Below are 23,976 nucleotides of genomic sequence, written 5' to 3' on the forward strand. Positions count from 1 at the left end.
TATTGACATCTTTAACTTTTGCTCCATGTGTCGCATAACATCCACAATGTTTAATGGATACTACAGGAATTGTGTGATAGAGTAATTCAAAGAGCTACAAGATATGAGGGTATATAGTTTACCAAATGTTTGACCAATAAAAGGCAAAAATGAAGGTCATCTACATTTTCCTGATTCCAGCTCAATCCATCTCTCCAAAAAATAGAGACGGTTTCTTTTTCTCTCCTAAGGAAACGCTTTGGCACAGCATTAGTTTTTCTAAATACTAAATGTTGCATTTGGGCCATGTGAGTGCAATGTGTCTCATCTGATCAGAACACCATATTCTACTTTATTTGTCCACAATCTGAGCTGCAAACAAGACTTCTTCAGGGTTTAATTTTAAACCTCAAGGCCATGTTTGCTGGATGCATTACAAAAACTGCTGCTGTTGAGATTCTCCACCCCGAGCTATTGGATTTCTGCACCTCTTGGCTCCTTCCATGATTAGTGCCCCTCCATTTGTAAAGCTTGGAAACCTGTTTTATAACCCATCATTGACCCTAAACTGTCTGCTGTGTAGTCTTCATGAAACTGTTTGTTCTCCAATGTTCTCTACAAATAAATTACATAAACGTGGACCTCAATTGATTTCTGGGGACATATTTTTTTAACACTAACTAGTAAAATGGGCAGAATAGAAATAAAGGTTACAGCCTTCAGAATTGTATTTGTAAAAATGATAATGGTAATAAAAAAAATATCTAGATTAATTTAGAACTGGGTTTATATTTCAAGTAAAGGCTTTTTTTTATTAAAGGAAAGTAAAATGTTAGCGCTGTGATAAAGAAGAGCATGCCTCAGCAAAATCTGCCACACATCAGAGTTTGGCCTCCCCAAGAGAGCTGCTCTGTTTTTGCTTCCCCCAGCAATAAATCAAAACCTACATGAACCACTGTCCAAGCTTAGCTCCAGGTGATGCAGGTTCACAAAGCTAGTGGAAAGTCTTGAGTTTTAGAGGATCCTCTGACAAACAAAAGAACCATGTGACAGGAAAATAACATGCCTTCAAGATGTGCTATCTAATACCTAGACAGCTAACTTCACTGCAATATTTATTAAAATAATCCAACCTAAACGCATGTTCTATCTGTAGGCACAACCTGAATGGATAGGAACCAATGAAGTCTGAATTAATGCAGGCATTTTCTAAAAAGACTAAAGAAGAACCAGGCAAATAGCCAATAATATAATGTTTAATTTCCTTTTTTAAACCAGTAATAAGGTCTGGGTGTCTTTTAAAGTAATAATTTGTATGATGAATAGTTGAACAGTCTCTGCCTTGTCAAATTCTCCCTCGCTGTCCAATCGTTTCATCAAAACGTAGTGAAGTTAAACTAAAATAAGGAGCATGAGCTTAATAAACATTCAAAGTGGATGACATCGTATAGATATATTCTTAGCAAATTATCATTAATTAATGGAGAAAAGGCAGCTAATGAATCCATGGTCCCAGGCACTCAAATTCAAGTGCTCACAGCTTGTACTTTATCGCCATCATGTGGTTAATTTGCTACTTTGCTACAGAATGTTGTTTATTTTAATAACTAAGAGGTTTCAGCCCCATATTTGTTCAGACTTTAAAAAAAACCTGGATATTAGGCAATAGAGTATGACTCATTTATGACAATAACTTAAATAAGTTGATCCTGCTTCAGATTTTCCTGCACCTAGGTTCGACTTTTGTGTTCACAGTACTATATTTAACAAACACATCAGGCCCATTTTGAGATGGTGGATCATTTTCCACATCTAGCACAAAATCTCCATTTTATAAGGCAGTCAGAGCAGAAGTAAAAAAGGCTGTGCCTGAAATGTCCGCTCTTGTATTTCTTGGCCCTTTATTTTGTCTTTAAAGGTAGCTGTCCCAGGTGATACATTCTGTGGATATAACATATCCTGGACTGTTGTGGTGGGAATGCAGTTTATGACCCTGTTTGTTCAGTTCTGAAAGACTATAAGAAAAAAGTCAATTTAACTTGCTTAATTTATTATAATTAAATAGATTTGGTAATAAGAAAATATGGTTTTAAAATACTAAATGTTAAATTAAGACTCAAGCCATCTTAAATTTGAATTTGTATTTATTATCTTTTTTTAATAAAATAATATAGTCTTATAAAAAAAATAATATAGTCTTACTCCCATTACTTTCCTGGCCACTTAGGGCATTAGTGAATCATTAAAAAAAAAAAAAACGTATTTCTTCCCCGTTTATGATCATTGTTAATTTTACAAAGCTATTCCAAAATCATTTCAAATTTTGAAACATATTTATAATAGATATTGATGCTAATGGTCTTCTATATAATTCTAAGACACACACTTCTTAAATAGTTTCTTTCAATGGCCCATGATTAAAGAAGAAACTTCTAGAAGCTTCCTGATGGGCATTTGCTAATGCTGTAAAACCCCCACCGCCACTTTAGGGAGACCAATCAAATATGGAAAAAATGAATGCTGTTAAAAGTAATGTAATGAATTACATTTTTTTTTAATATTGTATCCTATTAGAGTTATCTATACCAACCAATGTTTAATAATAATAATAGAAAAAACAAACATTATTACCTCTCCCATGATTGCACGGAATTTAGCTTTTGGGCAGTTGACATGTTTCACCCACAGTATTCAAAATTCTTCACAACATGAATCGACTTCAACTATACATTAAACACATGTTTCTTTAGAGACACATTTATTGTTTGGTTTGCTTTTATGTGGGAGTGTTGGCCTAGTGGGTTTGAGCAGTGCGCTTGTGCTCTGAGAAGGTTGCAAGTACCCAATTCGATCCCCACAGCATCCACTCTGGTTCCCTGAGCAAGACCCTTAGCCCCTGATTGCTCACCAGGCGCCGCACAATGGCAGCCCACCGCACCCCAAGGGGACGGGTCAAAGTTATAGCTATCAATTATTTTAAGTCTTCATGATGAAACTATACTAAGCTAAAGTCCATTGATCTGTTATTTTATAGGATTTACTGGAAATTTGTTTGACAAACATGATTTATACAGATGTGGTGTTGGCTTTTATGGAAGCAGACTATTTGCCATACCTATATGACACATCCAGTCAGAAAACCAGATTGCCTGGTCACAAGCCTACAGGGAGTAATTACCTTGCTAAACATCACTCAACATCAACCCCCCTCTCCTTGTTCATTTAAGAAAAACAGATGGTAAAAAAGTATCTACATAGAAAACATAAAATGGTGGTGAACCTTCCGAGGACTAAGCAGCCAACCAGGATTATCCATGAGAGACTCTCAATAGGTCACTCAAGAACCCAATTTTGAAGCCGTGTGGGCCTCAATTGCCACAGGTAATATCAGTGTTTATGATTAAACTAAGAGAACAAGACCGGGTAAAAAATGTCTCACCAATAAAACTCACCAATAAAGAAAGTAAGAAAAAAGGTCTGTAATTGTTTGCCACAACAGTGCCCCCCCCCCCCCCCACACTCTGAAAAAGTCTACAAAGATTTAAATATATAATGTGAAAGCTGCAGGGAAATCCAGTTAAAGTAAACCAGGCAACAGGGACGGAGCTAGATGGGGGGCCAGGGGTGGCCACCCTTAGCCAATCATTGGCCACCCCTGTGGCCATCCCTAGCATTTTTCCCCCTCTAATAAAGACAATGGCAACAGTAATACTCTCAAGTGAATTATTCAAAACATTTTTTTTGTGGTTAATTATACACACCAATATACTAACATAAGAGATGATAAGTACAAAATTCATGCTCTTTTCAGAACTAGATTTTGTGTTATATGGGGTAAAGAGAAAATTATGTGTCTCTGGAAGTCATCTAGAGCCTTCAGTTAAATCAAAGATAAATAAAAATGTTAATAAAAACTTATCAAATAATCAATTTATGTAGATATTAGTGCTTGTCAATATCAATCTTATGCAGAACTTTTATTGATACAAGTAGTTTTATCCATTATGCCTTTTATTTAGAAATTACGGATGTTTAAATACCGGTAAATACGTGTGCATTGGTTATTGCCTGGCCACCCTTATAAAAAATTTCTGGCTACGCCTCTGCCAGGCAACTATTAAAACAGGAGAAATCAAGTCTTTTTTTTTTTTTTTTTTGAAAGGGGGGGATGGTTTAAGTTTATTTGCATGCATGAGAAACCAGAGGGGTTATCCTTCAGTTTAGTTGCCTGTGCCTTAGCAAAAAGTAGTACACTCGAAGTAAATTCTATTGAGAATACTTAAGTATAAGTATAAGTTTAGAAAGTATACTGAACAATGTACATGACGTATTACTAAAGTAATATTTCTTCAAACTAAACTGGGACATTTTTAAGTTTAGTAAAGTATACTTTAGTAATCAATAAAGTAAACTATACTATTGTTAAGTATATGAAATATAGTTTAGATTAAGTAAACTCTAAGTGCACTGCCTGATTTTAAGTATGAAATTAGTGCACTTTTAGTATACTTGAATAAACTACTTTTTGCTAAGGGGTAGTTTAATAAACCATGTATCCTATTTATGTTTTATTTTAACAAACAAATAAAAACTGCAATTCATTCCAAATGTATTTACCATACAGACAGCAGATCTTGTTTTCTAGAAAGATCTGCATTTGTTCTGGAACAGGCCTATTCTACCCTGGTAGTTGCTTTTGAATTTCTTGTTAACTCAACATATGACGCGTGTTTTACTTCAGGGCCGTTTGGAAAGTTGCAGTTTAGCTTCTTTAAGGTTAAAATTTGCCAAAGTGACGCGCATCCCCCTTTTGACTGTTGACAAAAAGACGAGCCCTACGTGCAAAACTTGCCTCGCTTGGCTTTTCACAACAATTGATTCATCAGCTGCTTGTTTCATCGTGTGTTTTTACTGTCTCGCTCGGTGTAGCAATGTTTCTGTGTTGCAGAATCTAAAGTAAGCAGCAATCATATATTTGCTTTGTAACGCTGATTAACTCCCAACTAATATGTGATTAAGAGTTACTCATGAAAATGAGTTTGGAGGGGGTCGTTTGCTTCTCAGCTGTGGGGGAAGGTGTCACAAAGGGATAACAAATGTACCCGGGCAGACTAGGGCGTTGAGGACGTGAGCTAAAATCTGATTGGCTGTGAAAACAGTTGGGCGGGGCTTACTTCAGGAGGTATTTAAAGCTTTGTCCCATTGTTTGAGAGAGTGTTTTCCAGCTGATCCAACTCAGGAGCAGGAGAGGGACCAACTGTGAGAGTGACCACCGCACTTTTTTTAATGCTTTTTGAGTGCAATCCAAGCGCCGCACTTTTTTTTTCTCATAGAAATAAGGCATTTGTTTTATAAATGTCTTTTTCTTGCAACCAATCCCTGGATGGCAGTTTTCCTCCGTCTCCAGCGGAGGACGGGGTCTCCCAGAGGCTGTCCTGGAGCAATCTGTTGCAGAGGCTCACTGAGCTGAAAGGGATCAACCAGAGGGCCTCTGCAGATCAGGATTACAGGAGTGAATCTGGTGAGTGGGTTTTTTTTATTTTATTTTTTTACAGTCTATGAAAATATGAAGTTGCATATTTAGACCATATTTTTATGCTTTTATATGTTTGTTCCAGGATCTGTGGCAGACTTATCACTGTCAGAGTCAGAGAATAGCTTCTGTTTCCCCCTTGAGGAGACCCTGGCTGCAGAGGTGGTGTCCACAATCACACAAAGCCTTAACAATGCATCATCCATCCTGTGCTGCTCCAAACTCATCATCCCCGACTGTTTGATACACAACATAAGCCAAGAGCTGCTCCATCTGGCCGTCAATGAACCCTGTGGACTGAGGGGAGCCGTGATAGACCTGTGCGTGGACAGGAGCGACCAGGGCCTGCTGTGCACTGTGGATCAAATAGCAGTGGATCCCACCCTGGTCCCGACTTTTCATGTGACTCTGGTGCTGAGGCTGGAGTCTGGAGGACTCTGGCCTAAAGTTCAGAAGCTCTTCAAAGGAGGCAAGCCTCCATCTGCCATGTCTCCAAGGCACCACAGAAACCTGAGGCTGAGCAGCAGCTTCAGGGCCATCAGGAGGAAACTCTACACTTCAGGAGAACTGTTAATTGAAGAGTGCTGCTAACTCCTGCCATACCAATGTGTCTTATTAGATCAACCAGACTTTTTTTATTTTACACCTACCTGTACTGTATATTCATTTAGAAAAGAAATAAGGTCCTAACACATTTGTAATATGTGGTAGATCAAAGGACCAAACTCTTTATCTTATGGCAGCTAGTCACCTGATTGCAGGTGACTGAAGACTAGTGAACATAAATCTTTTATATGAATGTGGATGTCCACGTTTTAAAGGGAATGTAGTATGAAATATTACCGCCGGAAACGGTTTTGTATCTTAAAGAGAATAAATTATTTTTATTAATGTTTGATGTCTTGTTTATTGTTCATACATATGCTGTTAGGAATGAGTTTTCCTTTGTTCCTTATTCAACTCAGCCTTCAAGGACCCCCATCTCATCAGGGGGTCTGTAAAAGTGTCACATTCTGGAAGGATCTAAAACCTTTTGACCTATTACAATAGAAGTTATCTATTTAAAGCTGTATGGATCAACCCTCTGGGGTTGAACTAACTCATATCAGCTCATTTCACACACAAAATCAAAAGCAAACACTGTGTAAATGAGTTTAACTCCAGTCAATCATTGGACAACTTTTATTCAAATGTATACAATTTCAGCTTGTTAATTTAATAAATATGCTTTACTTTAATCTGTGCAACATTTTATACTAGTTATGATCCAACAGGCTACAAGCAAATTCACAAAACAATTTTGTAAAGGACTACCCTCCCCTGCACTGTTAGGTAAAATGAGTATTTACATTGGTAAGAACTATAAAAATTACACACTGCCCCCTTCTCGAGTGGCTCAGACTGTCTTGTCTATGAGAAAGGCCTTCAGGTTTCTAATCAAAACATCAGGGCAGAGGAAACTAATTTCAGCAGTCGTCTTTATCATTCCAAAAGATGATAACTCGGTAGCTTTCCACCATGATGTCCGTCAGCACTGGTTAAAACAGGAGAGGAAGTAAAATGTCAGCAGGCAGCTCAAAGCTTCTCGCAGCTCTGCAGGAAGTGAATCGAGCTGTGGAGAGGTCCCCTGAAGAGGCCCCTCTGCACACTGAGTGTAAGGCTTGTTTAGATTCTCTTGGTTTGCTGCAGAAATATGCTCCAATTACAGAGGGCTCAGATTGATTTCTTCCCATTAGATTCAAGGACCGACGGAACTAAAAGAAAAAAAAAAAACAAATACACAAGGAATAGTTAGATATTTTGTTACAGTAACAGCAATGTTCTCTATAAGCGTTAAAAGACAAAAAAAAAAAAGATATCTTTTAGCACTATTTTTTCCTTAAACTCAGCTTTCCAATTACACAGTACTTCTTGCAACTCCTCAACAGATATCAATATGAAGAATTTTATGCAAAATATATATAATATCCGGGTCAAAGATTTTTTTTAAAGTAAAAATAAAATGCTAAATGTTTGTTTTTTTGTTGCATTTGATAGATAATTTTATTTCTTTTAGATGTTTTACTATAATTATTTCAAGGTACCCGTGGCTGATTTAACAAGGTAGAATTCCACTTTACATTTACAATTAGCAAGACACTAAACTATTATGGGTCTGTAAACAAATCTACGATAAATGAAGCATTGATATCTTAAAAAATAACAATCAACTCTTTCCCAAGTACCTAACCCTTGCGTAAGATAGGCAATCAATAAGAATGACGTATCAGACGACGTCTGTCCTTTGAAAAACAAAGCTGACATCAATATCTAGAGTGGACTGCTTGCTGCTGAGTTTACCAAGGTTCTCACCAGGGCTCATCAACATTGTTCCAGTTATGCTGAAATTAGGCCAATACCCCCGTTTTTTTTTAACAAACATATCAGCCCTTAAACTGACACCTGGACTCGCATTTAAGTGCAACAACTGCTTACGCTGATGCTGTTCAAAATTAGGCCGATGTCCTGAATTTTAATGAGAGTAGCAGTTGCTGAAATTTGTTTTTAAAAATATTGTGGGTCAACATGACATATCACAGGGTAAATCGAATAGTTTCTTATAGGTGAGATATGAACATCAACTCCAAATATGAAAAAGAAAAAAGAACAAACTTATTAGAAGTAGGCCTAACTAGCAAAGAGGCAGCAGAGATTTTCTTTAATTGCTTCGTTTTAGCATCTGGCAAGAACCCAGTTCAGACAGAGTAAAGGGATATTATAGCCAATTGAGATGGAAACGATAAGGAGAGTCATATTTAAGATGAAAAAGCTTCTAAATGTATAGAAGGCTTGGAAAATAAACATTTGAACAAAAACGACACCATTCATATGAACGTACCCATGAGTTTGCAAGTGTTTTCTAGCCATCCAGTATGACCTGAATCTCTGAAAGTCTGGAGCAGCTGGGGGTCCCCATTCTTTGAGCCTTTTGGTACAACTCAGAATCTCCAAAGTACCGAGCACGATACATCAAACCTTCCTCTGGAAGGATGACAAAAAGAAAAAAAGTGTGTCAAAAATACAAGCAGGCTAATAAACTAAATATCATCAAATGCTGTGAACTTTACTGGAGCTTTTCTACCTGGAAACATTTGTAGTCCAACCATATGCTATATTCATGCCACGAAAAAAGGTGGTGTTTGCTAATTTTCAAGTTAGCAAAGTGGTAAAAGGTTATCTAAATAGTGTTTTTTTTTTCTCCTCTCTTCATTCTTGGGGTTTGAACCAACTCATATCAGCTCCGTACTGTAGACTCCGTACTTGTCCGTACTGTAAGCCGCTACTTTTCCCATGTAGCTTATAAAAATGTGTGAATTTTCTGTGGATTTATTCCTAACCACCAGAGAGGAAAGTCAAAGTTGGAAATGAAAGAATAAGGGACTAATTTTCATTTAGCACAAGAACATGCTAGCACCAGTCACAGGGGGGCTTATATCCCGGAGGGTCTTATATATGTACATTTCCAGTAAAAAAAAAATTATATCCACGGTTTTTAGTGAGGTGCGCCCTATAGTCCAGAAAATACAGTATTGACTACATAGCTGTGAAACTGTGTTTGCCCTTAGACCAATTTTCTCAGTTTTATTTGTCTGGTTTTCAGTTTGTGACTTTAAGCTTAAGTTTTTTTTCTCCAAGCATATTTTTCTTAATAGAATATAAAAGTTTACACATTAAGCACCAATACAGCCTTAAACTCTGTCAGGAAGTATTTGAAAGAATCTCCACTTTCCATCCCAGCCTCATTAGAGAACAGCTTAGTAAATATGTTAACCTGGGGAAGGCAAAAGTTAATATTAACTGAGCCCTTAGACTTACTCTGCTGCTTCTCCTTCCAACAATTGTTTCTTAGATTAGAGATATAGTCTTCTTCTACGCTTCTTTCAACATTTTTCAAGTTATTGCCCGTAAATTCTTCATTAAAACGGTCCGCCACATAGAAAGGCACCTTTAGGTGTGACGTATGCCTTTTGTGAATATGTCCAGCTGATCTGAAATGGAGACAAGGAAAGGTCAGAAGGATGTTCAAGTGCTTTACATTTGAGTAATGTAACCATATGGCCAGGCCCGGTTCCCACCACCACTTACGGACGATAGCTAAGGCTGTAAGGAGGCTGGTTGACCATCAGCTGGCTGAGAGCAGAAACAATGATGAGAATTAAGATGGGCATCAGCTGGACCAGCAGAGCAAACCCTCCCTAAATAGAGGTGATAAAAACAAATAATACCATCAGTCCATTGGAACTCATTAGAACCAAATTCGTTTTAAAACCACAAACAATCTCGGATCCATCTTACATCTCTCTGCTGCTCTCGTCTTTCTTGTCTATTCTGGTGTGCAAAATGCATTCTTCCATTCCTGTAAACGTGGACGTTACCTGAAAGATACACGAGAAACATCAGAAAACAAAAACATAATGTTTTATCACGGTTTTCTGTAAAACTCTTCATTTTAACAGAGTTAAACTCGGGACACTGGTTTTAGTTGATTACCAGGCAGTACCTGTTTTGCATATTTCTGTAAATAGAGAACAATCTATACATTTATTCTACCCACAGCAGAACTGAAGGCCCAACGTACCTATAATGCTTCTGCATTTCACGCTAAATGTCCCAACAAAAGATCAATATTACAGTGAAATTGTACAGAATATAGAAAACGTAGCACCTTAATAAAACCATTTAAAGGACAAATAATCAAACAGTTACACACCTACTGTGCTATCCAGAGAAATGTAGATTGTAAAGGACAAAAAAGTGCTTTATAAAGCTAACAGTGACATGGTATTTTCTTACAAGATGTCAGCACATATTTTATCAGCCACTTAGAAAACGGCTGACATATTCAGATCTCCTTGCTCTATATGCAAATCAGCAAACCATCATGCAACATAACCAGCAGAGCTCCAGCAAATCAATAAGTCTGGGGCTATTTCACTAACATTCTGAACTCCAGCGATTTCAGCAAGTAGTACTAGTAAAAACCTTTACTGATTTTCATTGCTATGATGGAAGCTTTACATGCACCAAAAAGTCTCCAAAATTTTTTTTCCAGCAGTCTCTGAACTTTTTTATTCTGAAATATTTCCTGGAAGAGGAGCCAGTATGAAAAACAAATAACTTTTTAATCAAAAATATTTATGTCACCTAATGTGGCGCAGGGCTGAAGCGATTAACTGGATTAATCGTGATTAATTGATTATTGAAATAATTGTCAAGTAATTTAGTAATCGATTAATCGTTAACTTGAGTATAGAGTCTCTATACCAGATGAAAGTGCGCATTCAGCTCGGCAAAGAACTCATGCTCTTCCTCAACACTGAAGTCCTCAGACATTTTTCTTTCGTTGTTTCTTTCTTTGCACAGGTAAACAGCACATTCCTTCTTCTACGCTTGCATTATTGGCAGAGCAGACGCTGAATGCGCACTTTCATCTGGTTTGGTCTGCCGTGGTTTCCGTAGCGTCGTGAACGCGCAGGCGCGCGCTTTTAGGAAATCCTATACGCTACTGTTTAGGCTCTAAAAACATTCTAAATGACTTCGTTTCGAGTAAATTCTGGATGCTACCCACTCAGGACACTTGGAATACATTGGACGAGCAGTATGGAGGAATATTGACACGTTTTTTGTGGACTTTTATGGACCTTTCTGTCTCGGGCGCCATAGACCTCCATTATTTGAATGTCAGCAGACAGAAAGAAGCCTCCCAGATCTCCAGATGCATTTGAGATATCAAAAAAGTACTCCAGAGTGTTGTTCAGCATGGGGGTGAGTAGAAAATGAAGGCTAATCATGTTTTGGGTGTACTATTCCTTTAAGTGGAAAAGTTTTTGTTTCAGCTGGTTTAATTTAGTTAACAGTCTTCTTTGAGGAACCTTTGGCCATCTGATTATTAATAGACTACTCAAAAAAAATAATCGACAGATTAATCGATTTGCAAAATAATTTGTAGTTGAAGCCCTAATGGAGGCCTAAAAACTTTTGTTCCTTGAAAGGATCTAACACTGAAACATTAAATTTTAAAGCAGAGTAGTTTGTGTTCATGTGTCATGTTGCCTCCACCCACTTGTTGGGAAGCCACCACCGAAGAACATGTTAAAAAGGTCCTCTGGAGAGATATCGGCTTCAAAATCGTGATGGTGTCTGTGTCTACTTGGTTGCGTTCGCTCCTCTCCATACTGGTCGTATTGTCTCCGTTTCTCTGCGTTACTTAGAACAGCGTAGGCATTACCGATGGCTGAAAGACAACAGGGAGAGGTTTAGTTACGGCAAGCTCAGAGACATAACAGGGGAGACTTGAAGGTACATACTTACCTTTGAAAGCCTCTGTGGCTCCAGGTGCGTGGTTTTTATCTGGGTGAAATTTAAGAGCCAGCTTTCTGTAGGCCTTTTTAAGGTCTTCCTCAGAAGCTGATTTTTCCACTCCCAGAATTTGGTAATAATCTTTACAGCTCTTAATCCTGAATTAAATTACAAAACAAAAAAACAAAAACACAAAAGGCTGTAAGAAAGGGATGACATTTCCATTTAGCACCTTGGATATGTGTTTTCAAACAGCCAGACCAACTATAGTGATTGGGATTGTACAACAACACTTTACACGAAAGAGTGAACAAATAGCTAAAAAGAGAAAGCTGCAGTTGCAAAAAAGCGTAGAAATACTTCTTTGTGCTTCTGCATAATGGCGGACAGCTAGCCAAACAGTCTATGAGTTACGCTTAGAGCCTACGTAAATAACATTCTGGTGGCAGGTACTCAAAATGTTTAATTGACAAACAAGTAGCCAATCCACTTTGAACAGTAGGCAAGGGGCATTGGCTAATGATTTGTAGCCACCACCATGGCCAGTGGAGTTTATGGTTTTTAATTTGTTTTGTTTTTGTTGGGGGAACCATAAGTGTAAGAATGTCATTGATCAATTATGTCCTCGTAGATGAATCTAGACAATTTCTGAGAAAAATACTCATTAGTATCTTTAAGAAAAAACAAAAGCCAGAAGAATGGACTGTTATAGAGAAGGAAAAGAGAGCGAGCTCTGATCATTATTTCTGCGCTAAAATTTTTTTTTTAAAGAACTATCCAAATAAACTAATAATGTTAAAACCTGTCGACGGAAATATTAAGTTGTATATTCTGGTACTTGCAGTTTTTAGCATTTTTGATCGCTTGCATACCCCTTACAAATGGAGTCCCCCTGTCCCTCAGTGAGGTCTAGAAGCACAAGATCTATATCCAGCCATTTAGCAAAGACACTGCTACATGGCTATACATTTTATTTTGGCATTTGACCAATTAGATGAGCCCTTGAGTGATATATAGTCAAGAAAAAAAGGTAAAAAGCTAATTGAAAAGTTAAAAAGTCAATAAGTCTAGTTAACAATTATATATAGGTCTATACACTAAAAAATGTAAGTGCCAGTATCCGCATTAATGCCTCTCACCCCTTGCTCACACTGGCTCCGGTGCGGTTACCGAGCCGACGGAGACCGCAACTCCCGCACACCCCCTCTCACACCGCCCTTTTGACTACGGTGCGGTGCGGCTCTGCGGCTCCGGCAACAGGTCTAGAGATTTAATTCGCGAGAACAGAAGTTCACTTGAGTTCACGTAACTTCCCGCGATAACACGGCCCAAATAAGGATATTTGCGAGAGCTTGTTGCGGAGGGCTCCGGCACGCCGCAAGGATAGCTTTCTTGCGGAATTTTCTGCAGCGCCGGAGTGTCTCGGTAACCGCAGCCGGTGAGAGAGGTTTACGTCTTTTTAATGACTTGGAATCACTGCGGCGCCGCACCCACCGCACCGCAACGGTAAGACCGGAGTCGGTGTGAACCGGGGGTAAGGCTATGCTGTACCAAAGAAAATGTGTTTCTTTCACTCTAAGAGTGTTTTTCATGAATCTCTTATAGAAGCACTTTTGTTATTTTTCTTAATACATTCGGGCAAGTCTGCGTTTCTTGTTATTACATTGACATACATTTTTACCATCAAAATATCCATTTTTTTTAAGGTTACAAATGTAATAATGTCTTGTCCTGGATTCCGATAACGCTATTGGCTAGAAATTTTGATTTGTAAAGTATTTCACTGAGTGCCCTATAAAGGGTTAAAGAAAATTGGCTGCAGGCTTAAAAACACATGAAGTACTGAGGTGTAAGTCTACTCATCAAACAATGTTTTAGTCAATTTCTCTGTATAAACGTACATAATCTCTTTTTAAGTAAAGAGTTCCACCTGATTGACTTGGGTGAAGAGTAATTATGTTGTGTCACAATCAATTCAGATAAAAATTGTGCTTCAAACAGCTGTTTGGGAAATGTTGTTAAATGCCTAAACGATTGGCATTGGGCTCTCACTTTTTGACCGCCTCCAGCTGCTCTGCTGTGTACGACTTGTCTGAGTCTGTGGGGCCCTGAGACACATTAGCTCCGTTTTTCTCACCGCGATGCCTCAACCCGGGTCCATCTCCGTTTACAGCAGTACCGTTCTCATCAGGAGGCTTCCCATTCTGCGCCAATGACTCCAACAAGTCTGCAAAAGGGACACATAACAGAAAATGCTTTCGTTAGAAGTAGTTTTAAAACCGTCTAATCCGACACATTAACATTTAGCATCGTAAGGGCTAAAAAGAACTTCAACGCAACAATTGAGTAAGTACACCTCGTTAAAGGTTCCTAACAATAAAAAAAACGTTGTAATAAACCGTTGCTAACAGTTTAAAAACGGTACAAGTACACCTTTAACGTGTTGGTATTAATAACGGCTATGCTAACTTTAGCTTGTACCGTCTTATCGCTCTGGCCCTCTACCTTACAGCTAAAAAAAGACGTGTTTTCGACTTACTTTTGGCCTTATCTGTCGGAAACAAACGCTGAGCCTTCTCTAGAAACTTCCTGGCTTTGTCTAACTGATTATTACTGATTGCATTCAGTGCTATTTTAATGCATCGTTCGGCTTCGTCCTTGTTTGAGTCCATCGCGACACAGCGGAAATGTTTACTACTTGCCCCGGGACGCAAAGAGATGACGCGTTCCACCCTCTGTCTCACAAAACTTGCATCACTTCTTTTTCTTTATGGGATTTTATTGGCGGTTGGCACGCAACGAAATGGCGCATGACCGCCACCAACTGGTATGGAGTGTGGATCTGAACGGCTACTACCTACTTATACTGAGCAAAACTAAATCAACAAAACAAAAACCAACAAAACCAAAATAAGATTAAAATCCTCTCAATTACACTGATTAATCTAAGATAACGAAAAACAATTACATAACACTTATCTCTTGAGTTCTTTCTAAGGATTTCTATTAAACTAAAGTTTATTCTCTCATTTATAAGATTTTGAACCAATTCCCTCCTTTTTCTTTCATACTTCTTACAGTGTACCATAACATGTTCAATTGTTTCTTGTTGTTCACAGTATTCATGTGTGAATACTATTCAAACATACTGGTGTTAAAGTACTCTTTAATCCTTTGTTCCCAAATCTAAGTGTTGATGTAATTGTTTCTTCTCTTCCTCTTCAAACCATAACCCCCAAAACTTAAATAGTTTTACTCTTTCTAATTCTTGATTATACAACTTTAGTTTTACATCAGAAAACTACAGAGAATTTAAAGCCCCATTTATATGACCACTCCTCTATTTTTGTAATAGCATCTTTTAGTTTCCTTACAATACATTTCAGATTTCTTCCCCTCTTCCAAATTGCCCAGTCAGCCACAAAAATTAAAAACCCCATCCCGCTCCCTATTTCCCTGAAAACATCATTTATCAATATGGAGAAGAATAACGGACCTATTATGCTCCCGTGACATGTTCCATTCTCTATAATATATTTCCTTGAGTAATTCTTCCCTATTCTAACTTGTATTAATCTCCCTTGTAAAAAATCCATCTATATATTAGTCCTTTGATACCTAATTGAGACAGTCTAATTAACAGTCCTTCTCTCTACATCATATCATATGCCTTCTCTATGTCAAAGAAGACACCCCATGCACTGTCTTTGTTTACTTGTGCCTTTCTAATTTCATGTTCTAAACATACAGCTGGATCCATTGTATTTCTTCCTTTCCTAAAACCCCTTTGGTATTTGACTATATATCCTTTTTTTTCCCCATATAGTAGGTTAACCTTTCATTCATTTTCTCCATTATCTAGCATATGTTTGATGTTAAAGCGATCGGTCTGTTATTTCCTGGGTTTATAGAATCTTTTCCTGGTTCCAGCTCTGTGGCAGTTTCACATTCTCCCGTACTTTATTATATAGTTCTAGTAATACATCCTTTGAATTTTCACTGAGTTGGTTTGTCATTACGTAACAAATCTGATCGTTTCCTGGTGCTGACATCTTGGTTTTCTGGAGAGCACGTTTTAGTTCTATCATTGTAAAAGGTTTGTTTAATAAGTCATTAGAACCTTCTTCTTGTTGTAACTCGTCATTCTTCCTCTCTGTTTTTTTCCCTTCTTCATTAATACTATTTGAGCTGTGAATTGTTATAAAAGTTTTACCCAACATCTCTGCTTTCTCCTCATCTCTCACTGCTATAGTTTGTCCATAATTTAAGACTGGGTAACCATGCTCTCTTTTTATTCCGTTTATTCCTTTTATCATCCCCCATATTTTACCAATGTCTGTCTCCCTTCCTACTGATCAACATAAATTCTTCCAGTATTGTTTCTTTGCACTTTTTATGGCTCTTCTTACATTTGCTTGTACTTTTTTATAATCAATAAGATTTTGAAAACAGTGATTCCTTTTTAATGATTTAAAAGCTTTATTTCGAGATTTTATTCCTTTTTCGCATCCTTTGTCCAGGGGTTACTGGACAAAGGAATGTCCAAGATTACTTCTCAAAGTATCACTCAAATATTTCACTTTGCTCTGTTATGGGAACTGTTAAGTGCACCGTTACCCTCTCAGAATGTATGAACAAGTCCCACGTGGCCCTTATGAAAGGAAATGAGCTCCAAAAGTTAGATAAATGGCCCCATGTTAAGTACTTATTCAGGTATGCAAACCAATACTGAGATACAAATGAGTCTAAGAAACAGTACATACATTTCTACTTAAGATAATTAAAATTTAAAATGTATATTTTTCTAAACTATCAAGATTTTTTTGAAAGAATAAAAGATGATTAGTATATGCCTCTGTCATAAGCACTGTATAAAATGGTTTATATTCTTGTTATTGTATTATCTTTTAAAATCTGCTATATTGATCAGTTTCTGCAAAAAGTTTTACTATTTTTCCATTTTCTTATAACATTCCTAAAGAGCTTGCATTTGTTTATTCAATATTGCATGTTTTTTTTTTCTTTAACCAAATAAATTAAATTGCATTTGTAAAAAGGTACTTGGCAATAAAGCTTTTTCTGAATTTGCAACAGAGACAAAAAAATGTATATATGTATATATATATATATATATATATATATATATATATATATATATATATATATATATATATATATATATATATATATATATATATATATATATAAATAACAGAAATGGTGTTTAAACTGCCAAAACATGTATCATGCTAACAGTTTACAAATATTTTAAATGTTAGATATGGTCTGAAGTGATAGCAATTTCGAAAGTTTAAACATTGTTAAATAGTGTTAAGAGTGTTCATTATAAGCAATCTAAATAAAAAAAAAGTGTCTTAGCAGAAAATTAATAAATAAAAGGAATTTAAAAATTGTGGTTCCTTCCCTTGCTGTTACTGTTTTTTTTTTCTCGTTGGAAAGATGAATTTATATACCGTATAGTTATTGTGATGTCCAGAGCAGCAGAGTTTGGGTTTGAAAATATAATTTACGTAAATTTTAAAGAAAAATATAACTGAAATTAAAATAACTTCATGAAATACCTCAGTTAATGGGTATTTATTTATATACAAAAATGTTTATCCTAAATCAAATTATTTATCCTAAACATAAATTTGAAAGAAAAATATAAAATTAAAATAACTTTATGAAATACCTCGGTTCATTGGTATCTATTTATATACAACAATGTTTATCCTAAGTCACAGTGAAGTTAAAAAAGTAAAGGTATAAAGGTAAACAATTTGTGTTGGTCCCTTTTTCACTCGTGATTGTTTTTATGCTCCTGTCCACTAGGTGGCGATAGGAGAGTTGATGGCGTTAATAGTTTATAAACTGCTATAAAACACCATAGAAGAAGAAGATGATGGCGATAGGAGTACCAAGAAGCTGATTGACCCGCGAAAAATGTTTTCAAAGGAAGTGGATCCTTAAGCAAAGGACCGTTTCTCTGTATTACCTCAGTTTAAAGCAGACGTGTTTAGGAAATATGTGTTTAACAGCCACATGCGGTAGGTCAGTTATGTCTGTTAAGCGACATCTGTTTTATATGAGAACGACATGTCTGCTGTTCTCCACTAACAGTCCGACCTCTTGGAGAGCGGGGCCACGGAAACGTCCAAAGAAAGCAGCCTGGACCGACGGTGTGTCCTGGGAGGAGAGGCTGGCCGATGCGGTTACCCCTCTCTGGAGGCTGAGCTATGAGGAGCAGCTGGAGCTCAAACTAATCAACCAGCAGAGGATCCTGTCTCAACTGTCAGGCTCCCTTTTAGCTGATCTCAGGTCAGATTTCCCACCGCCTGCAGCAGCTAAACTCAGCTTTCCTGTCCTGCCTGTCCTGCCCTCACCAGTTAGGGATGGATACCGCAACAAATCCACATTTTCTGTCAATATAGGAGTTGATGGAGATCCAAAAACGGTTGGATTGTACGTGGGTACGGGCAGACAGGGGAACATTGTCTGCGTGAAGGCAGATCACCTGCTCAACATGCCAGAAAAGCACACAATGGTAGCCAGATATTACCAGGACTTCATCCGCCTCTCCTCTCTGGAGCCCTGCTTGCTGTTCCACACTGGGGGCCACTGGAGAGAGATCACTGTGAGGACCAATGCTAAGGGACAGACCATGGCTATAGTGTACTTCCACCCACAGATGATGACTGCAGAGGAGGTGGCTGTCCACAAGGCCGAGCTGGTGGCCTATTTTACTCAAGGTCCTGGATCAGTGTGTCAGCTGGACTCCCTGTTCTTCCAGGAGAGCAGGATGACTCGCTGCACACATGAAGAATCCCCCTATCAGCTCCTCTATGGTCAGCCATACATCTATGAGGAGGTGAGACATGCTGGACTCGCACAGAATCTGGACCGGATGGCATATTTACAGCTCCAAGCAATGCCTTTACAAAAGTATTCATATAGCATTTGAACTTTTACTCGTTTTCACGTTTAAAACTACCAACTAAAATATGTTCATGTCCAGATTTTATGTGTGAGATCAAATCAGAGACACATACAGTTGTAGCCATTCAAAATTTCCCCACTTTCCTTGATGGATCCTTGGCCGGTCCCTTACATTTTTTTTCTTAATTTAACCTTTATTTAACCAGGGGGAAAAAATCCCATTGAGATTAAAAACCTCTTTTTCAAGGGAGTCCTGGTCAAGAGACAGCCAAGTTAAATTAAGAAACAGAGATACATTAAATAAAATAAAATCATATCAAGTAAAACAATTACAGATCATTGAGGCTGGTTCAAATTCTTTCACTTTCAACTTAAAGCATTTAAAGATAAATTAATTACCATTAAAAAAAAGCATTTAAAGATAAAAACTCAGTCAACTTCCAGTTTCTTTGGAAAAAAGTTCCACGCACAAGGAGCTGTTTGCAAAAGGCTTTCTTCCCTAGCTCTTTGTGGGCAAAAGGAGAAGTGAGCAACAGCTGATCGTCGGATCTCAGGGCATAAGAAGCCGTGCTTTTCTGTGTAAGTAAGGTTCAGATGTAAGAGGGCAGTAATCCAAGAAGGGCCTTGATAATAAAAGTGTACCAATGGCACTGCCTTCTCATAGAGAGGGAAGGCCATCCCAACTGAGAGTAAAGGTCACAGTGACGTGTCATGGCTCTACAGTTTGTGATGAACCTTAATGAAGCATGGTAAACAGAGTCCAACATTTCAAGTCCGACATGAAGAAGTAGCATTCTTATTAAAAAAGTCACCATAATCTAAGACCGAAAAAAAACTTGGCAGAGATGAGGCGCTTTTTTACTTGAAAAGAAAAACATGTCTTATTATGAAAGAGGAAGCCCAGTTTAACTTTTAATTTCTTAACAAGTTTATCAGTAAAGGATTTGAAGGTGAGGGAGTCATCAATTCCAAGAAATTTATATTCATGTGCCACCTCAGTGACATTCCCTTCCAGAGTGGACACTACTGGAAGGGTTTGAGGCACCTTCCTATGATTTGAAAACATTAACTTTTTTGTCAGCATTAAGAAATAATGTAATATTATTACATTAATACTGTAACAAAGGCTTTCTGTAGGGAATAAATATCCTACAAGAGATGACCCAAAGCAATAAATAATGGTATCATCAGCATAAAAATGCATATTAGCATCAGATAAATTTTGTTTAACATTGTTGATGTACAAGATAACTAAGAGGGGGCCCAAAACAGATCCTTGTAGCACACCCTTATGAACAGTAACAAATTCAGATTTTTGAACATTAATATTTGTGCTAAGATTTTCTTTCTGTCACGATCTGTGAACATTAAGATCTAAAGAGAAGCATCATCTCCTGGTCAGACCATGTAATTTAGTGAAAGGTAAAAAAAAAATGTGTAAGAAGGGATGACTGCAGCGGCTGGAAGTTGGAGGGGATTTTGCTGGGAGACTGAGGGAAGTAAGCTGCCATTCGGCTGGCGTTTGACTGGGAAGGGCCCTATTGAATGGCTGCTACCCTGTTGGTAAAGTGGAAGAATAACAACTCATGGTTTCTCATTATTTCTGTGAAAACTACAGCATCCTCTTGTATTCCACCACTTACGGTGCTTTAGCCCCTAAACTAAATAAAGTGTTATGAGTTAGCTGCTATGAAATACTGTCCACCTATAGATTGGGCTAATAGACCAAATAATTTTCTATAATTATTACAAATAGATAAGAATCTACTTTAAAAAAGATGGACAAAAATATTTATTAATCCAAGCTGATGGAAAAATTGAACAGACAATTAACCAATTAGATTTGTTTCCAAAAAACTGCCATGAACTAAACCAGGGGTCCCCAACCAATTTAAGGCCGATGCTTTTAATCTGTACTGAGTCATAGGAGAGGATACCAAATGGACCTATGAACTGGAGGAGTCAGCGTTCACCTAAACTTCATACCAGTAAATATATTTTTATTGGGTGAAAAGGAAGGAAGGAAAGAAAGGGGTCAGCGTTTACTTTAGCTTCATACATAATAAACATATTTTTGTTTCTTTTAATTCCTAATTTTCTTTATGATATTGTCATTTTGAAATCTCTAAACATGGTTAAATACTCTGCATCATTGAAATGATGAAATGCTCTATAAATGATTTAAAAAAGAAGGGCAACAGAATAAAGATGCTGTGGGCACGACTTGAGACCCCTGAGGGCCCCTTGGTGCCTGCGGGCACCACATTGGTGACACCTGAACTAAACACACAATTTCCTTTGGCGTTCTGTGAAGAACTGCTTGTTTTACCGTTTAACTATGCAAAAATACTTTCAGGACAAGCATAAAACAAAGCAAATAAAGTTTACCGTTGCTTGCAATTCTCTTCTCCCTCATGTAAGGATGCTAAAATGCGCTAAATCCTGCCTCATATGCTGTGTGTAAAGATAAACTCTGAATGTAAACCCTCTATCACAGTTATTATTATTATCTCTATGAGAAAATCTTTATAGTTGATTTATTGTCCAAGCACTAAGTCCAGATGATGTCAGTCAGAAGTTAAAAATAGCTTTAAACCAGGCATATTTAATCCCTGTGTAATCAGGCTTTGAAAACCTTTAATTAAAAAAATTCCATTTGTTGGCTTTACAACCATATATTTAAATTAAATAACTAATTAAATAAGCTTAAAAATTTAAATTTCTCTTTCTGTTCACATTGACGTTTCTAAGTGTAACAGTTAAGCCACAGAGCCTCTTAAAGTCATAAGACCTGAGAATAACCAGGAGCAGAAATCAAAAAGCTAAAATAACACATCGAAATATTACATTTAGGTTTACTTATTATGTTTTTTGTTATTTAAGGGCTACCAGTCCATTTAATGACATTTTTACTGTTTCCAACAGAGCTTAAGTTCTGGCAGAAGGGAAAACCTCTCCAGCCATAAATCTATTGGCTTTAATGTTAGTTTTTTTTTTTGCAAGTTTGGAATACTGATTCTATCTGAATTTATATTAAACTATATCCTCTCTAAAAAAAATAAAATAGAAAATAAAACCACACAAAAAAAGAGCCATAGTATTGCAGTAGCAGGTTTACTGATACGGTCCAGCTCTTAGCACATTCAGTCAAAGTCCAGGTCTGGTTATCGTCGTCAACAGGATTTGCATCGTTGGGTCCACAAGATCATCAATAAAAGCTGCAGCTACATTTTAGATGCTGATCAAATACAAATTGTTATATCTGATTGGCAGCATAGTGAATGTTACCCTTCCTGATGTTTGATTTATAGCACAGATGTTGTTTTTAGAATAAATGAGCCAATAGATTTAAGCCACACTTTTATTCATCAAATGCTTGCATCTTTCGCTTTTGTGATATTATTCCTTCATCTAGATGACAGAAGTACAACTGAAATTTTTGGCCTGAGGAAAACTTAAGATTCTCTGTGTTTAGATTAGTTTGTTTTTGACCCAACAAATAAAAATAATTTTCTTATTTGAGTTGTTGAACTAACAGTGAAGACTGGTCATGTTAGATCTGACCTATGTCTGTTTTTCGTATGATCTGTGTTACAGGTGCTCGGTTTCCAGTTCCGCATATCTGCTGACGCCTTTTTCCAGGTGAACCGGACAGCTGCTCAGGTGCTGTATGACACAGTCAGAGACCTGTGTGTCCCCGTCAGGAAGGAAGGAGCTGCCCAATCCAAACCCGGTGGGACTCTGCTTGACGTCTGCTGTGGCACAGGTGCCATCGGCATCATCGCGTCCCCCAGAGTGGACAGGGTGATCGGAATTGAGCTTATAGAGCAGGCGGTGAGAGATGCCAAGCACAACGCCGCTCTCAATAATGTCGGAAGCTGCGAGTTTCTCCCCGGTAAAGCAGAGGTGGTCCTTCCCGCTCTTATGACTCAGTTAAGTTCTCCACCTGGAGTTGTTACAGCTGTGGTGAATCCGTCTCGAGCCGGCCTCCACCCCAGAGTGGTCAGAGCGCTGAGAAATCAACCCGCCATCCGCAGACTGGTGTACGTTTCCTGTAAACCGGACGGAGAGGCTATGAGGAACTTTAGGGAGCTTTGCTGTGCTCCTGACCAAGAAAAGAAGCTCACAGGCCCGGCCTTTACTCCAACTCTTGCTGTGCCTGTTGACATGTTCCCACACACTCCTCATTGTGAACTAGTGCTTCTGTTTGAGAGGTAGCTGGATTTTTCATTTATTTATTCCTGTCTAATTAGCTTGGATGGAGCTAATTAAAGCTGCAAGACAATGACAGATGGACTTGTACTTACAGATGGGTTTCTTTTTAATTTGTTTTCACAACTCTGTTATGATATAAAGACTCTTTATATTATTTATGTATTTAATGAACACATTATGTTTGCATATTGATTTAGTTTTATAGTAAATGTCAAAAAAAGCCAAATAATATTTATTTCATTTTCTATTTCTTCCACCCAACAGCCCAAAACTTCAAGAAATCAAAGGAAACTTGAAGGGATCAAATCCACAAGTTTTCAGCGTGTAGTTTTACTCTTCAGATTCTCTCATTCCACTTTTCAAATGAACCGTTAAAATGAGGCTGACCATCAATCAACAGGAAAGTATAAAGGAAATGTACTCCTATGTTTTGAAATAAACCTGTGAAACAGTCAAGTTTTGTTTTTCTTGGCATCATCGTCCAACCTAAGTAACTAGTTGAACAAATTTAACTTCTTTAAAACATAAAGCTGAAGTGTAATGAATGGTAGGTTCAATAGAAAGATGATTTTATAAGGCTGTTTCGTTGGATACAATAACCAACAGTTGTTACAGTCTTCACACCAATGCAGTGAATACAGAAGTTAACCTGCAACTATGCAGCGGTTAAACAAAAGCTGTGAAAGTAGCACGGATGTCTTGTAAAATGTGCCAAACCATGCTGTAAATATTTGTTGTTTCTTTTGAAAGGATTCTTTTTTTAAAAGGTTTTTAAGAGGGAAATATTTGAGCTTAATAATTTTTTTTTCAATATACTATACATTATTTTTTTCCCTTTTCTTTAACATATGTGATTAAAAAGGCATGGATTTTATCTAAAAAGATGAAACATTGACCTGCCACTGAAGTGCCCAAAATGAGTTTGGTGACAGAAAAGCTCTGCAACTGGCAATAACACTAATAAAACAAAA

General features: G+C 37.4%; 3 protein-coding genes across 3 annotated transcripts; 2 read left to right on the top strand and 1 right to left on the bottom strand.

The window, feature by feature from the left end:
* The first annotated feature begins 5,184 nt into the window (after positions 1–5,184).
* LOC119788535 (DNA damage-inducible transcript 4 protein-like) lies at positions 5,185–6,405 on the top strand. Its single transcript, XM_038292925.1, has 2 exons — positions 5,185–5,500; positions 5,598–6,405. The coding sequence occupies exons 1-2, from the start codon at positions 5,335–5,337 to the stop codon at positions 6,101–6,103; spliced, it is 672 nt and encodes a 223-aa protein (XP_038148853.1). The 5' UTR covers positions 5,185–5,334; the 3' UTR covers positions 6,104–6,405.
* A 256-nt stretch (positions 6,406–6,661) lies between these two features.
* dnajb12a (DnaJ heat shock protein family (Hsp40) member B12a) lies at positions 6,662–14,581 on the bottom strand. Its single transcript, XM_038292924.1, has 9 exons — positions 14,391–14,581; positions 13,904–14,078; positions 11,864–12,009; positions 11,616–11,786; positions 9,848–9,927; positions 9,638–9,747; positions 9,368–9,540; positions 8,391–8,533; positions 6,662–7,266 (listed from the first exon to the last, which is right to left on the bottom strand). Exons 1-8 carry the CDS (start codon positions 14,521–14,523, stop codon positions 8,412–8,414), a joined length of 1,110 nt encoding a protein of 369 aa, XP_038148852.1. The 5' UTR covers positions 14,524–14,581; the 3' UTR covers positions 6,662–7,266; positions 8,391–8,411.
* Positions 14,582–17,758: 3,177 nt separating this feature from the next.
* On the top strand, positions 17,759–23,461 carry trmt2b (tRNA methyltransferase 2 homolog B). The gene is made up of 2 exons (XM_038292923.1): positions 17,759–18,722; positions 22,388–23,461. Exons 1-2 carry the CDS (start codon positions 17,880–17,882, stop codon positions 23,006–23,008), a joined length of 1,464 nt encoding a protein of 487 aa, XP_038148851.1. The 5' UTR covers positions 17,759–17,879; the 3' UTR covers positions 23,009–23,461.
* Positions 23,462–23,976: the final 515 nt, after the last annotated feature.

Source organism: Cyprinodon tularosa, unplaced genomic scaffold, assembly GCF_016077235.1.
Source record: "Cyprinodon tularosa strain WSP-4 unplaced genomic scaffold, ASM1607723v1 ctg32, whole genome shotgun sequence".
Classification (NCBI taxonomy): Eukaryota; Metazoa; Chordata; class Actinopteri; order Cyprinodontiformes; family Cyprinodontidae; genus Cyprinodon; species Cyprinodon tularosa.

What these genes read in the sequence shown, in the direction of transcription:
- LOC119788535 (XM_038292925.1), top strand. Translation starts at nt 5,335, where the DNA reads ATGTCTTTTTCTTGCAACCAATCCCTGGATGGCAGTTTTCCTCCGTCT. An exon ending in GGATTACAGGAGTGAATCTG is followed by an intron (nt 5,501 to 5,597) that starts GTGAGTGGGTTT and finishes TGTTTGTTCCAG; the next exon opens with GATCTGTGGCAGACTTATCA.
- dnajb12a (XM_038292924.1), bottom strand. Translation starts at nt 14,523, where the DNA reads ATGGACTCAAACAAGGACGAAGCCGAACGATGCATTAAAATAGCACTG. An exon ending in CGGTGGTGGCTTCCCAACAA is followed by an intron (nt 9,928 to 11,615) that starts GTGGGTGGAGGC and finishes TGTATCTTTCAG; the next exon opens with GTAACGTCCACGTTTACAGG. An exon ending in TACAGCCTTAGCTATCGTCC is followed by an intron (nt 9,541 to 9,637) that starts GTAAGTGGTGGT and finishes TCTCCATTTCAG; the next exon opens with ATCAGCTGGACATATTCACA.
- trmt2b (XM_038292923.1), top strand. Translation starts at nt 17,880, where the DNA reads ATGTGTTTAACAGCCACATGCGGTAGGTCAGTTATGTCTGTTAAGCGA. An exon ending in AGCCATACATCTATGAGGAG is followed by an intron (nt 18,723 to 22,387) that starts GTGAGACATGCT and finishes TCTGTGTTACAG; the next exon opens with GTGCTCGGTTTCCAGTTCCG.